We start from the raw sequence: 14547 nt of genomic DNA on the forward strand, positions 1-14547 counted from the left end.
CTTTATTTTCTTTTTTTCTTTAAGAAAAAAGCGAGAGCTGTATATATCTGAATGTGTTATGAGCCCTGAGCAAAACAATCACCCATTATGTATCTAGTAGCTCGATGACGAGTCGAAAACCCCCGCGCCAAACTAAGGTGAGGCCCAACAAACCAAAACAGAAGAAGCGCGTCACGGGGACAACCGCGCTAGCTCAGGCGTCAAGGCATCAATACATGGTGAGCGTAATCATGTAATTTTTGATACCGGGGGATAAGCCGGCGGCGCTGGTACTTACTTTTCAGGTTAGAGAATCGGAGGATTGGCATGGATGACTGGTTAATTAAACGGTAGTGCTGCAGTAGCGCCGTAATATTAGCCGGGCGGAACCGTCACGTAACCAGCAGAACATGCAATGGTGGGAAGCGATTCGCCCGTCCCGTTTCGCTCGACTTTCATTCTTTGATTATTTTCCCTCCCCTACTCCCGAGTCCAGAGAAACCTAACCTTTTAGCGACTGCTGCTGCTGTTGTTACTGCTGCTGCTGCTACTGCTTATCGACCGAGCGCCGCCTGGACTCCTCCCACCCCATTCCTGCCTTTATCACTTGGCTTGTCGCGTATTCCTTTCAAGCTTCACACCCCGTCCACTGTCCGCCCGGTTCAAAACCGTCCTGTTTGTCACCTGTGCGCTTTCGTCTTGGTGACGTCTTCTCTGCTCGCGGTTTGTAGACAAAAAGAGCGGCGACAAACGCGCCTGCAACGTGGCCGCCGCTTTGGTGTCGCATCCCCCATTCATCAAACTACCCACCACCGTCCTTCGCCCGAGTCTTTTCGAGTCTTTAAATTGATACCTCCCGCCCAGCCCAGTTCGTTCATCATGGTGCGCACCTTGCCGAGAAAGAACAACCCGCTCATCCTCAGCGATGAAGCGCCTGCTTGTAAGTTGTGCCTCTGCATCAGCAGCGTCGATTCCAATCTCGACCATTGCTATATATCCTCCACTCCGATCTGAGGTCGCGCCAGACTAACACGCACCTTGCTTCGTGCTTGTGCGATGACAGATGAAGAACTTCTTGCGCGCCGTCGCTTGGGAAAGACCAATCTTGCCGTGAAGCCCACCCAGATCGGCACCTCCAATGCGACCAAACCAGAGAACCTCGGCCCTTTTGAATATGCCCACTTGCGCGCTCCCCTGCCCAGTGATCTCAAAGGATCTGAAATCTTCCCCTCACATGCTCCTCAACAACACCCGGAGACGTACTTCTTGATGGTAAGTCGCGTCCTTCCAGGCCCTTAGCTTTTCGGAATCGCGGAACGTCACGGAACCATGGTTAACGGGGTGGATTCCTTTGTCCCTTCCAGCGTCGTAGCAGAGATGGATACGTTAGCGCCACTGGCATGTTCAAGATCGCTTTCCCTTGGGCTAAGCTTGACGAAGAACGATCCGAGCGGGAGTACTTGAAAGCACGGTCTGAAACGAGTGAAGACGAGATTGCCGGCAACGTCTGGATCTCTCCTGTACTTGGTAAGTTCTTCGAACCACCTGACATTCCCTGGCCTACCGCTCTGATACCGGTCCTCAGCCCTTGAGCTCGCCAAGGAGTATCAGATGTACGATTGGGTCCGAGCCTTGCTTGACCCCACCGAGATTATCCAGAGCCCTTCCTCTGCAAAGAAACAAATCACGCCCCCTCCCAGGTTCGACCTGCCTCCTATCGAGGCCCCGACTCTCCTCACTTCCACGACCCGTCTCAGACGAGGACGCTCGGCTTCCCCCAGCAAGAGACCTAGTTCCCCCAGAAAGCCCAGACAAACTCGAGCCATGAAGGAGGCGAATGCTGCCGCCACCAGCGCTGCAAATGCTACCCTACAGTCTTCTCTCGACTTGACTGCTTCGACCGTGGAAAGCGAGTCGGTGATCAGAGCCATCCAGCCCAGCGTGGAAGTCGATAGCGACCAGAAGCCGGCTCCCACTCCTCGGAAGTTGAAGACGCCCAAACCGTCCAAGATTGCACGTCGGATCATTCCTGAGGGCGATATCGAGGAAGAGCAGAAAGAGGAGCAAAAAGAGGAGCACAAAGAGGAGCACAAAGAGGAGGAGAAGGAACAGAAGGTCAAGGTTGACGTTGAGACCACCGCCAACACCGTCGATGATGTCAAGACTACCCAGACGACCGTCTCCGTGGAGCTGCCAGTTACTCTTCCTGAAGCACCCTCTGCAGCTGATACCGAGCAGATGATCGCCAAGGCCAAGGAAATGGTGGAAGAAGCTGTCAAGCTCCAGGCAGAGACCGCCGAGCCATCGTCAGCTAAGGCGGCCGTGAAACGCAAGACTGACGCTCTCAGCGAGGACGAGGATGAGGAAGATGAGGAAGCCCGCACTCTCCGGACAAAGCGCGCCAAGGTCCTGGAAGAGAAGCTCAAGCAGGAGCGCGTCCGGAATCGTGCTCTTGTTGGTGTTACAGCTGCCTTTGCTCTTGCGTTAGTACCCCTCTACAAACCCCGGTCTTTCATCGCATCTTACTGACTGAACTATCCAGCGCCTCAATTCCTTACTTCTTCATCTAAAGAATTTAATACATTTCTCATCGCGAGTGGAGCCAAGATGCACGAGATCGTTCGTGATGTCAACCTGCGCGCGCATCCGTAGTAACCGACACCTTTATCAGCCATGATCACAGGTGCCACAGCCTCCCTGACCGTATGTTCACAACTGCCATGGTCCCAGACGACTTTTGCCATACAAGGTTGCGAGAAGATTCTTTCCGTGCATTTTTGCTACCCTCGATCAAATCCGAGTTCGGGCTTTGGTCGATTACCCCCTTGCCCATCACGATACTTCCTCTCAACAATGGTCATCTGGACGTGTACCGTACTTGAACCAGTCTATTTTATTACTAATGCTGTGCCTTTTGGTTGCGAGTGATGTGCGTTGAGGCGGGGAAGGTTGGTCTGCATAGGTCCTGGAGATCAGAGAGAAAGCCTTGGGTTCGTTTCGTTCTTTACCTGCACCTTTTCATTGTCCCTCTTCTTCCTGGATACCTGATATATGCCCCAATAATGTGGTTTTTCTTTTTTTCGTTTCTACACCATTTGCGCCGGGAATGACCCCTGGTGTCGTGATGCAATCAGATGGCTTTGACTGGACTGTACTCGGGCGTTGTGCTATTGTTAGGGTATATTTGGCAGACGACGCTACATGCAGGAATTTGAATGTTGATAAGTAGCGATGTTTTCTGTTTTCTGCAGATTGTAAATTGGCCGTTGTTCGAGGGAGGGGGCTAGAGCTGGACTCCGCTGCAAACCAGCAAAACATCGTTATCGGCGGGTGGTTCTCTCCGCCTGACGTCTCCGAAGTGACTTTCTTTCTTCCATTCTTTGTTCTTCCTTTCAGACTTCTTTCTTACTGTGTTATAAAATCTACGAAAGTTTCACACCCATCTCTACGCTCACTAATCTCCTCAGCACAGTAATGCCATGTCTCTCCCGGGATTAGACCTGACACAGCCCTCAGGGGAGAAGGAGTTTGTCCCCGCACCGCCGACGCAAATCACCGTCGGCAAAGGTTCAGAATGGCGGTTTGAGGTAGCGTTCGGCACCGTCGTGCGCGTCAAAGTGAGCACAACCTCCCAGACCCAGCCTACAGCTCTCATGCTCGATCGATTTTTTGTTGGGTTCTCAATTGACCTCCAGCAACTGACTGACTGACCTCGAGAACTAGCTCCTCACCGGCACCGCCGAACTCTTTGGCACGGAACTCGCCCCCTCCCAGACGTACACCTTCACCGGCACGAAAGCCGCGATCTACACATGGCACGGATGTATGCTCGAGGTCAGCGCCGGCGAGTCCTACGCGACCCCGGACAGCCTCGCGCCTGGCGGCAACGGTAGCAGCAACAGTAACGAAACACCCACGACGGGCGGGCGCGGCCTGGGCGCGGGCGGCTGCCAGAGCGAGTACACGGCGGAGGAGACGCCGATGGTGGAATACGCGAACGTGCACTTTGCGCTGGAGACGATGCGGCGGCAGGCCAAGGCGCAGGGCAGGGACGGGCCGCGGGTGCTGCTCCTGGGCTCCGAGGACGCGGGCAAGACGAGTCTGGCGAAGATCCTGACGGCGTACGCCACCAAGGTTGGGCGCCAGCCGGTGGTCGTCAACCTCGACCCCACGGAGGGGATGCTGAGCGTGCCGGGGACGCTGACGGCCACCGCGTTCCGCACGATGATCGATGTCGAGGAGGGCTGGGGGTCCAGCCCCATGTCCGGCCCTAGTGCGGTGCCCGTCAAGGTCCCACTGGTGTACTTCTACCCGATGGCGAGCCCGCTCGAGGCCGAGGGGTCCGTGTACAAGGCGATCGTGTCGCGGCTGGCGGTCTCGGTCATGGGCCGCATGGCTGAGGATGAGGATGTCCGGGAGACGGGGATCATTGTGGACACGCCGGGGATTCTCAGTCAGAGTAAGGTCGGGAATGTGGATTTGATTAAGCATATTGTGACGGAGTTTGCTAGTGAGTTTGATTTATTGCCGTGGAGATTTCTAGGGATATTTACTGATGTGATGGGGGCGTGATACAGTTACGACGATTCTGGTGATCGGCTCCGAACGACTCTACAGCTCGATGATGAAGGAGTTTGATAACAAGCCTACCGCTAGTGCGTCCGCCGTGGCGTCGGATGAGCGCATCTCCGTGATCAAGCTGTCCAAGTCTGGGGGATGTGTGGATCGCGACGCAGCGTTTATGAAGGCCGTCCGCGAGTCGCAGATCCGCACCTACTTCTTCGGCGACCAGATCCCGTCCGCCGCGTCGGGGGCGCTGCCGCTGTTGGCCGCTTCGTCCAAGAATGTGACTTTGTCGCCGCACGCGCAGCAGCTGGATCTGAACGCCCTGTCGATATACAATTACACCGTCGCTACCCCGGAGGAGGATGAGGATGAATATGACCCGGCGTCATTTGGCACCGATTCGTTCCTCCCTGGAGGAGGCAATGAGGCGGACTCGAGCCAGAATCAGCAGAAGCAGGAGGACAGTGGTGCAATATCTGTTCTGCCCGGGTTCGGGGGTGCTCCGTCGAGTGCCACGGCGGAGACGGGCAGCGGCGCAAATGTGCCGCTGAAGAAGCTGCTCCCGCCGGCGCCCACGGGGCTGGCCAATTCGCTGCTGGCGATCACGCACGCGCCGACGACGGCCAGTGTGGCGGATGTGCGGGATGCGAGTATCATGGGGTTCCTGTATGTGGCGGATGTGAACAACGAGAGGGGGAAGATCCAGGTGTTGGCGCCGGTGGGGGGGAGAGTGCCGCCGCGGGCGTTGGTGTGGGGGAAGAAATGGCCGGGCGAGGTGGTCGGGTTGGTGGGTTAGTTAGTTTAGTTGCAGTGCATGAAAGCGGTTAGTGTGGATTGATAAGTACGATAACAATGATTGCACCTGACTTCCACTTCACCTCCTCCTGTCTAGACTTTCCCTTCTTTCTCATCAACAGCCAACAACCCTCACAACCCACACTCTTTACCTGCTAGAACCAGCCCAACCACCAAGACAATGGCCTAGAATCTTCCATTCCAGCTGCACCAGCCGTCTCTCATTTCGCCAACACCCAACGCCCAACACCCACCACCACGACCACCCATCCACCAACCAACCACCAACCCACTCCTTAACCCCCAAACCACGACCACCACGACCACCACCACAACAACCCCAGAGACAAAGAGATGCCCCGCCTCCACCTAACACACCACCTAACCCGCCTCCTCACCCGCCTCCTGTCCACCCTCCCCCAACCGGTCACAACCCTCCTCCCCCTCCCCCTCCGCACCCGCACCCGCACGCGCGCCCGCTCGCGCGCCCTCTCCCGCCCGCCAATCTACCCCTACACCTCCACCAACTACAAAGACAAAGACTTCCACCCCACCCCGCACCGAACACACCTGCTCACGCGGCGCGTCCTCAAGATGGCCCTGCTCACCCTCCTCCTCCTCATCAGCGGCCTCATCATACTCCCCGCATACACCATCTACCGGCCCCCGAACCTGTTGATCCGGTACTTCCAGCACCGCTGGCCCGACACCACGTTCCACGTGCCGTTACCTGCCTCGCTACCGCCGACGATCGCGCTGACGATCGACGATGCGCCGTCGACGTTTACACCGCAGATCCTCGAGATTCTGAAAGCGCATGATGCGCGCGCGACGTTCTTCGTGATCGGGGCGCAGATACCCGCTCCGGGGATTGGGCCGCGCGGGGGGAATGGGGAGGCGATGTTACGCGAGCTGGTCGGCGCGGGCATGGAGCTGGGGAATCATGCCATGTCGGATCGGCCGTCCCGGGAATTAAGTGATGCGGTGCTTGAGGCGGAGGTCAGGGGGGTGCAGGGGTGGTTGGAACGGGTGGAGGATCAGGTTTCTTCTGCTTCAGGGGAGCCGGGGGGAGGGGAAGGGGGGGCCCAAGGCAGCGGGGCGACGGGCATGGCGACGGCCAAGTATAAATATAAATGGTTCCGGCCGGGGTCCGGGTTCTTCTCGGATCGGATGCGTGTGCTCATCCAGAGGCTGGGGTTGAGGATTGCGCTGGGCAGTGTGTATCCGCATGATGCGCAGATCAATTGGCCCCGGGTCAATGCGTGGCATATTCTCAGTATGGTGCGGTCGGGCAGTGTGATTGTCTGTCATGATCGGAGGGGGTGGACGGTGCCGATGCTGAAGCAGGTGTTGCCGGAGTTGAAGAGGAGGGGGTTCCGTGTGGTGACGCTGAGTGAGTTGGTAGAGTTGGGGGAGCAGAGTCAACTGCCGAAGCAGATTAGTGCCTAGGGGGTGGCTCACTACGGGGCTGCTTTCTTGTGGCACGGTTTTGCGGTTGCACTATTGCACAGAGGTGATACATGTATATAGTCTAAGTCTACCGTACAGGCTGGTCCTGAAGCACAAACAATATAACAGTAAAGATACAACACCCCCCCCCGTCATCCGGCTACTCCCATCGCTTCCACTCCTCCACGTTCTTCCGCATCTCACTCTCAACCTCGTACCCCCGACTGGCATCCTCCAGCAGCTCGGCTTGGCGATCTCGGTACCGCTGCTCGGCCTCCCGACGTCGCAGCGCCACCAGCTTCAGATACGTCAGGTCGTCCAGCTGCACCGCCTCCTGGAACTTCATCCGCATCCGCGGCGAGTAAAGCTGGCAGCTCGCCTCGCGACACCGCGACGGGCCTTCCCCGGGAAGAAGCCGCATCGTGGTCGAGAACTTGCGCGCAATCGGCAGCTTGGCCTTGACCAGCGGCCACACCACGTCGTCGTAGCAGTCCTCGCACACCGTGAGCTCAGGCAGCTGCGGCATGTAGTGCCAGGTGCTGAGAACCTGCCGGTCCCGCCGGCAGTCTCGTAGCACTACCTTGCGCCGGGCATAGGACAGGAACTCGCGGATGTCCGGACGCACCGCATGCTCCAGCTCGGCTCGGTTGGCGGCCATATCCAGGCAATCGATATAGCGGACGAACCGAGCACTGTCGGTCACAAAGTCACACGCCCTCTCCTGCTTGGTGGCACTACGTTTGAATGTCTCCCGGTGTCGCGGCATCAGAGTCCTCAGGTTGCGAACGCAGGAGTGGCATACGTTGAACTGTGGAAGATACATGTCGGTGTCCGGGTCCACAACACGGTACCAGTACTGATCACTGATAGTGCGTCCCGGGCAAAGCTTGCTGCCTGACGGTGGCCGCGTGATCTGCAGGAGCAGATCCAGGTGGTCCAGATGTTTCTTGAGTGTCTGCATCCATGCCAAGCGCGTCCATGGCTCACTCATGGAACAGCGAACCTTCTCGTCGCGAGGTCGGGGGCTCGCTAGGACAAAAAGATCTCGGAACCGGGACTTGCGCATCTGTTTCATGCAGGATGGACAGATATCCAAGTGAGGGATTCCCTTCACGGTATGCCAGTCCTGATATCCTGCCACAGCAACTGACCGAGGGCAAGGCGACAAAAAATACTGGGGCTTAGGAGAACTCCTGCGCACGGCACCCTGCGAAGAGCTTCGTCGACCAACTTGTTTTCCAGTTTGGTAAGCATCTTCGGGGTCATCATCGGGTGACACAGGCCTCTGCAACGTGTCATCCAGGAAAGACACAGCACGTCGACTGGGCGTGTGGGAGGACACCGACTGTGCCCTGTCTGAAGACTGGGATCGTCCATCCGGCCTGTTGATAACCGAAGGCCGCGCTGGGGCCTCAGAGGCCAGCGCCGCAGTAAATGAGGCCGAGAAAGGATCCTCCTCACTCTTCTCGTGCTCAGTAGACTCCTTTGCCGTCAATGCAGACTTGGGAGGGATCGGCTGGTCAGATTGTGGCGCGCCGCACCCATTAGGGCACGGAACGAATGGCTTGATGCCTGCTTGCTCAACGGTGGCGATCGGTTGGGCAGCTGCAGCTGCAGGTGGCGGACAGTTCTGATCGTTGTTCTGTGAGGCCTCTTGCGATGCGCGAAGTTCTTGCCTCTGGCGCAATTTCTCCTCTATCCTCTCAGCCAAAGTAGGCCCGGTGGAAGACTTTTCTGTAGGTGAGGCCGGAGGCTTAGTCAAGGAACCTTTCACCCCAATGGCAGCCGAATCAGATTGATGGCCCGGCTTCGGCATGGGAGGCCTGGTCACCTGCTTGGCAGATGAACTGGGCTTCGCACTGCCAGCTCGCTTCAAACTAGGCGGGGATGCCGTGGTCGTGGTTTCGATCGCTTTGGTGGGCGTCTTGGATGTCACAGAGCCAGTCCGGGATCCCTGGGCCATATCTCTCTTGGGCATACTGTCCCTCTGGACACTAAAGCTTGCTCCGCTAGGGCGGCCATCGAGGGTCTTGCTCGGGGTTCGGTCTTGCTGCGGCCGTGCTAGCGAAGTTGGAGGCCCGCGATTCTTATCTGACGAAGCCCATGAGGTCGACAGAGGCACAGCCTGATCATCCTCGACAATGTAAAGCATTGGGTCATGTTCTATCTCCGCTGACGGCGTTGGCGGCCCTGCGTTGTCATCAGAGCCGCTCTCGCGGACTAAGTCGTCATAGATTGTCGTGTGAACGACTGAGGAGAAGGATAGCACATCCACGATCACTGGATGTTGGTCAATAGTTCCCCGAGAGCAGACACCCTCTACTCCGGGCTTTTCTCCTAACTTGGCCATCCCGTGTAGTTCGCGAGAAAGGGATACCGTCTCGTCTTCCACGGAAGGCGCAGGTGGCCATTGGGTCTGCTTGCGCCAGCGCAAGTGCACCTTGGTCCTGAGATACATGGCGACGAGGGGAAAATCAAAAATCAGAACAGAAGAAAACTTTTAATTCAGTCGAATACAAGGCTCCAATCGGTGTGGGTGCGTTACTCCTGGGATTTATCCTGCGGTGGCACGTCGGATCAGAATCAGGTTCCTGGCTGTTGGCATTATAAATCCGTCGAACGTCGGACTCACGCGAGAAACGTTCTCGAGGAAAGAGCAAGGGATCCAGCGGACGCAAACAATCAAAAGTAAACAAAAAGCACACAAGCACCGGGCGGAGTCAGGAAATCAGCAATTGAGTTGAAATGGGGCCGAACGGCGCAGAAAAAATTGGAGCAACTAGTGAGCAGAAGACTGGGGCAGTCTCTGAAAACCTTCCGGGGGCGGTTGGAATTAAGTATTAGGCGAAAGTATGGTTAGCAGTCCTGATATACACTTCCAGGGACAAGGAAAACAAGCACAGAGAACACGGAGAGACTATATAAAGTAAATCGACCCCAATGGGAACCCGGTTGGGCAGCGCCTCTGGCCGGGGTACTGGCCCTATCAGAATCCAGCCCCAGAGATTGGGCGTTAACCACGAGCGAATCAATCCCCCCGGACGCTGAAACACGACGATCGTGGCCATATGTCAAGCGTTGGGAATGAATGGTCCTGCCTGAGCCATGTCAACAGGAGTCGTTGAAGATGAAACCATTCTGATCCCCGGACAGGAGAATGGCTTGATCGTGCATGCGTAGAGGCGAAGCTGGCCGTTGATTTGTCCCACCAGTCCTTTGTCGTCGGTTTAGGTGCCAATTGTTCGACCAGGGGCAGGTAAGCAGGCGACGTTTTAACCTGCGGGAAAGGCGTCATCCTCAAGGCACAGGCGGCGAACTAGAGGGATGGTTATTGGCCTGACGGGCATGACAGGCTACTAGTAGAGCAGGGCTTAAGCAAAGCCACATACGATCATGGTCTGTATTGGGCGCCTTTGGCTACATATGCCACCATTGGGATGAGCTGCAGCATTCTTGACCTGTAGATGCTGGTCGTATGGTGTGCATCATCCAATGAGCAACTCATCTGCGGCAAGCGATGCGATGATATCAGCTGGAAAGACGGTGAGAAGAGGTGATGGGTGGCAAGCTGCATCGAAAAGAAGGCGAAGGCTTGGGGAGGGGTGTGCTGGCTTGATGGGATGCAAGGTTGGGATATACGTCTGACGGTGATGCAGGGCCACTGTCAGAAGGAGTACGATGACTCCATCGTGGGATTCTTGTAGGAGGAGAGCAAAGCATCATCGATCGATCCATTTGAGTAGTTCAGTTCCACTGCGGGCGGGCACGACAACGGGGTCTTCCAGAAAGGGTAAGACCGCCATGCGGGGAGTTGTGCTTAGTTGATTCAATCCATGACTCAGCCCTGCCTGGATAAGTCATACCGTCGGCAGTTCGGAGCGATCATCGGCCTGAGGCCGCGGATATCCGACGGTTCGGCAACGATTCCGATAACGTCACTCCGTCGGATGAAGAACGACGAACGACGAACGACGAACGACGAACACAATTGCGACTTGTGAGATGCGAGATGAGACAGGGAAGGAAGTCAAGAGGTTGCCAGGTAGCGATCTCTCGCCTCTAGCACTTATTAGCGAAATATTGACGATAAGTTAAGGGGGGAAACTACCTCGTCGTAAAGCGTAGACGTAACGATAGGCGGAATGATGTGGGGTAAAGGAACCAGAATTATTAATGATAGTAAACACGACCTTTCGAGATCATGACAGAAACAAGCAACTGATCGGAATTAAGCCGCCTGAAGATTAGTGATAGTATTCGTGTTGTTCATCTGTTGACAAGTACGTATTGAAGTACGTTGGATATAACCCAGCGATCACCCCGTCCCTCACCTCTCAATTCTTCCCTTCTTCCCCCCCCCCTCCAATGCCCCTCAATCGCATCGTCCCTCGTCTACTCCGCACCGCCACGCCTACTGCGTCTGTCTCATCCCCGACGCTCCGTCTCGCAGCTCTAAACGCTCACTTTCGACCCGCATCCTCCTCCATCATCAACTTCCCCACCCGCACCAACACCACAATGTCCGTCCCTCAGACCATGAAGGCCGTCCAGGTCGAAAAGCTAGGCGGTCCCGAGGTCCTCGAGTTCAAGTCCGACCAGCCCGTGCCCAGTCCCCAGGAGGGCCAAGTGCTGGTCAAGAACCACATCTCGGGCGTGAACTACATCGACACGTACTTCCGGACCGGTCTGTACCCGTCCGCGAAGCCCGAGATCCTCGGGCGGGAGGGCGCCGGCACCATCGTGGCGCTGGGCCCCGGGCCCAACCCGTACAACCTGCAGGTGGGGGACCGGGTCGCCTGGCTCAGCACGGGCGGCTACGCCGAGTATACCGCCGTGCCCATGGCCAAGACGGTCAAGATCCCCGAGGGACTCAGCGACGAGGACGTGATGGCTGCGTTCCTGAGCGGCTTGACCGTCATCACCCTGGCCAAGGAGACCTACCCGGTCAAGCAGGGCGAGTGGGTGCTGCTGCATGCCGCCGCCGGCGGGGCGGGCACCCTCATGACGCAGGTGCTCAAGTCGATCGGCGCCAAGGTCATCGGGACGGCCGGAGGTCCGGAGAAGTGTGAGCTGGCCAAGAGCCTCGGCGCGGATGTGGTGATCGACTACCGCAGTGAGGCGGGCAAGGACTGGCCCCAGAAGGTCAAGGAGATCACGGGCGGTCAGGGCGTGGATGTGGTCTTCGACTCCGTCGGCAAGGACACCTGGGAGGGAAGCTTGGAGGCCGTGAAGCGCAAGGGTACCATCGTCTGGTTCGGTAATGCCAGTGGTCCGGTGCCGCCTTTGCCTCTACAGTAAGAATTCATGAAATAATCGGGTTGCAGTGTCCGTCAAGGCTAATACATGTCCATCCACAGGAAGCTCTCCCCCAAGTGTGTCAAGGTTGCTCGACCTCAGCTGTTCGGCTACATCGAGACTCGCGAGGAGTTTGAGTTCTACGTCAACGAGCTCTTCTCGCTGCTCCAGTCAAACAAGCTCAAGGCTAGAGTCCATAAGGTTTATCCTCTGGAAGATGTTGCCGAGGCACACCGTGATCTGGAAGGCCGTAAGACCACCGGAAAACTGCTTCTGAAGTCGTCTGAAGCTTGACACTGTTGATCATGACGAGTGTATGTTTGTTGGAGATAGTAATACTAGGCTTCGATATAAGGGGTCTGAACAATGTTCATGTCTTCTTATCTCTGCTAGTCAGTTATGTAAGTTTCATGCGTGGCTAAACTGCTACTGTAAATTCCAAGCTTGACACTCGCATGGAATGTGCTTAGAGTACATCCTGCACATCCGCAATCCCATCACCCTGCTCAGAAGCATCATCCTCATCCGCCTCCATTTCGTCTCCGTCTGCAGTGTCATATACTGGCCGTGGTTTCTTCCACCCCAGCATAAGGTCATTTGCAAGAACCGTGTAGATGGTGCCGTAGACGGTGAAGGTCTCTTCAAAATAATCAAGCCCACAATTCATCCTCCACACCGGTGTGATCACCTTCATACCCGGATAGCAGAGTTGCAGCAGAGGTTGCTCCACAAAGAAACTGAAAATGACCGGCGTCGTGGCTTGCTGCCGCTGTTCCGGGGTCATATCACACGCTGGTTTTGCTGGGTCCCAGTAGGATATCGCGGTGACACGGCCAACAGGAACGAGATCCGGGGCGTGCGTTCTGTAAAAGTCAAGGACAGTATCGCCTGGAGGGTGGATAACCATAATCTCAAAGCCGTGGATATCATTTACACGTTTGGATCTTAGTTCATCTTTATGACCTAACTCTCGGAAGTCAATAGCCAGTTGATCTGATCCTGCACCAGCGAGGGCAAATCTCACGACTTTGCGCGCCACATCTCTAGTCATGGGAGGGCCGTCCGCCCATGAGCGCTCTTCATCGTCTTCCTCAGTATAATAGTCATAGAGGTGGCCTCCGAAGAGCGTAGAACAGGCTTTGTTGAAGTGGCCCGGCCCTTTGACCATGAACTGCTGATTCTTCCAAAGCTCCGTGGCGGCGATATCGCACGATTTCCTGGCCTGATCGATGTTGTCCTTGTATTCTGGGCAGACCTCATGATAAAGTAGGTAGGACAGAAAGTTGCGAATGGTGACCGTACCCAGCTTGACCATGTCTTCGGTTTCGGGGTTGAAGTAGGATGGGAAGTAGGAGGTCCTGTTCGGTGTCAGCGACAATTCACCTTGAGTCAGGTCAGTGCTTACAGATAGCCCCGAACCACCTCATCAAAATCGATGGTGAGGTTTGCTGTGTCCCTTGGGATGCTAGTCTGAGTTCTAGCCTGAAGGATCTGCTCGCTGTCGAGGTCCTTGAGATCTTTCTGATCGGCGCCTGCGAACATTCTCGGAGAGATGTCCACACCCCCATAAGCCAAGTACTTCAGAAATATATCCCTTCGGAAATTCTCCAGGCGACGATTCTTCTGGTAGCGTTGCAAAGCATCTTCAATCCGACTATCACATATCAGCATCTCAAGTGTTCCGTCGGCATAAAAGGCTTACTGAAAAATGGGTCGAGACCTGTGACGCATGGTTAGCTGAGAGTAATTTCAACATACATGCTAAGATCACATACGGGTTGTATAACACCTGCTCAGTCTCAAACTCAGCTGGTGTCATGGGAACATCGACGTAGTATTCCTCAAAACCAGTGGGCTTGCCCTGTTACGGTCAGCTCAGTCCTCAGCAATCGACCCACACTCATAGACAAACCAGGCCACGCTTGCTCCTGGACTTCTTGCTCTTCTTTTTCTTCTTCTTGGGCTTGATGATGATATTGTCGAAAGACGCTGAAGCTTCTTGTTTCCCGATGCTATCGGCCTGTGCCTGTATGGAAACTGAATCAGTCGATTCGAGGTTCAAGGTGTTAGACATGTCCGAGGCCAACTGAGCTTGAGCATCTTCCGCCTGCTTCAGTGAGTTTGAGGTAAGAGGCTGAGTAGAAGGTGAAGTTTCTTCCTTGTTTTCCATTTCAAATTTTGAATTGGGAAGGTGTTAAGGCAGTGTGCTAAGAGGAAGGCTATGAGATGAAGAGATGACAAGAGATAAGGAGGGTGAGGGAAGAGAATGAGGGTGAACAGTGGAGTTGAAGAGAAGGAGAATCATGAGGGAGGAGAAGGGTTGCTGGTAGTCATTTTGCAATGAAGGAAAGGGCAAGACGTGCTTCCCTCAGAACACCCTCAGTGAATGGGTTGTTGTCCATGCAGGTTGCCTCTGGCTGTTTGTAGACTGGCAGTTTTGGGCACTTCTAATGAATTTACAGG

The 14547-nt window shown here is 55.7% G+C and overlaps 7 protein-coding genes across 7 annotated transcripts; 5 read left to right on the forward strand and 2 right to left on the reverse strand.

The window, feature by feature from the left end:
- Window positions 1-858: 858 nt before the first annotated feature.
- BO82DRAFT_400224 (KilA-N domain-containing protein) lies at window positions 859-2549 on the forward strand (the record flags this gene model as incomplete). Its single annotated transcript, XM_025639168.1, has 5 exons — window positions 859-919; window positions 1043-1251; window positions 1344-1506; window positions 1565-2462; window positions 2522-2549. 5 exons carry the CDS (start codon window positions 859-861, stop codon window positions 2547-2549), a joined length of 1359 nt encoding a protein of 452 aa, XP_025494029.1.
- Window positions 2550-3458: 909 nt separating this feature from the next.
- On the forward strand, window positions 3459-5341 carry BO82DRAFT_278840 (cleavage polyadenylation factor subunit CLP1; the record flags this gene model as incomplete). The annotated part of the gene is made up of 3 exons (XM_025631238.1): window positions 3459-3596; window positions 3703-4489; window positions 4557-5341. 3 exons carry the CDS (start codon window positions 3459-3461, stop codon window positions 5339-5341), a joined length of 1710 nt encoding a protein of 569 aa, XP_025494030.1.
- A 593-nt stretch (window positions 5342-5934) lies between these two features.
- On the forward strand, window positions 5935-6789 carry BO82DRAFT_372950 (chitin deacetylase CDA4; the record flags this gene model as incomplete). Its single annotated transcript, XM_025637345.1, has 2 exons — window positions 5935-6381; window positions 6463-6789. 2 exons carry the CDS (start codon window positions 5935-5937, stop codon window positions 6787-6789), a joined length of 774 nt encoding a protein of 257 aa, XP_025494031.1.
- A 160-nt stretch (window positions 6790-6949) lies between these two features.
- BO82DRAFT_278612 (uncharacterized protein) lies at window positions 6950-9247 on the reverse strand (the record flags this gene model as incomplete). Its single annotated transcript, XM_025631228.1, has 2 exons — window positions 6950-8152; window positions 8348-9247. 2 exons carry the CDS (start codon window positions 9245-9247, stop codon window positions 6950-6952), a joined length of 2103 nt encoding a protein of 700 aa, XP_025494032.1.
- Window positions 9248-10423: 1176 nt separating this feature from the next.
- On the forward strand, window positions 10424-11026 carry BO82DRAFT_352572 (uncharacterized protein). Its single transcript, XM_025634726.1, has 2 exons — window positions 10424-10848; window positions 10898-11026. The coding sequence occupies exon 1, from the start codon at window positions 10623-10625 to the stop codon at window positions 10788-10790; it is 168 nt and encodes a 55-aa protein (XP_025494033.1). The 5' UTR covers window positions 10424-10622; the 3' UTR covers window positions 10791-10848; window positions 10898-11026.
- BO82DRAFT_34968 (quinone oxidoreductase family protein) lies at window positions 10898-12464 on the forward strand. The gene is made up of 3 exons (XM_025633933.1): window positions 10898-11069; window positions 11240-12083; window positions 12147-12464. The coding sequence occupies exons 2-3, from the start codon at window positions 11308-11310 to the stop codon at window positions 12376-12378; spliced, it is 1008 nt and encodes a 335-aa protein (XP_025494034.1). The 5' UTR covers window positions 10898-11069; window positions 11240-11307; the 3' UTR covers window positions 12379-12464.
- An 86-nt stretch (window positions 12465-12550) lies between these two features.
- BO82DRAFT_372973 (uncharacterized protein) lies at window positions 12551-14158 on the reverse strand (the record flags this gene model as incomplete). The annotated part of the gene is made up of 5 exons (XM_025637346.1): window positions 12551-13442; window positions 13490-13738; window positions 13787-13804; window positions 13860-13945; window positions 13997-14158. 5 exons carry the CDS (start codon window positions 14156-14158, stop codon window positions 12551-12553), a joined length of 1407 nt encoding a protein of 468 aa, XP_025494035.1.
- Between the last annotated feature and the right edge of the window lie 389 nt (window positions 14159-14547).

Source organism: Aspergillus uvarum (genome assembly GCF_003184745.1).
Source record: "Aspergillus uvarum CBS 121591 unplaced genomic scaffold BO82scaffold_14, whole genome shotgun sequence".
Classification (NCBI taxonomy): Eukaryota; Fungi; Ascomycota; class Eurotiomycetes; order Eurotiales; family Aspergillaceae; genus Aspergillus; species Aspergillus uvarum.

What these genes read in the sequence shown, in the direction of transcription:
- BO82DRAFT_34968 (XM_025633933.1), top strand. Translation starts at nt 11,308, where the DNA reads ATGTCCGTCCCTCAGACCATGAAGGCCGTCCAGGTCGAAAAGCTAGGC. An exon ending in GTGCCGCCTTTGCCTCTACA is followed by an intron (nt 12,084 to 12,146) that starts GTAAGAATTCAT and finishes GTCCATCCACAG; the next exon opens with GAAGCTCTCCCCCAAGTGTG.
- BO82DRAFT_352572 (XM_025634726.1), top strand. Translation starts at nt 10,623, where the DNA reads ATGACTCAGCCCTGCCTGGATAAGTCATACCGTCGGCAGTTCGGAGCG.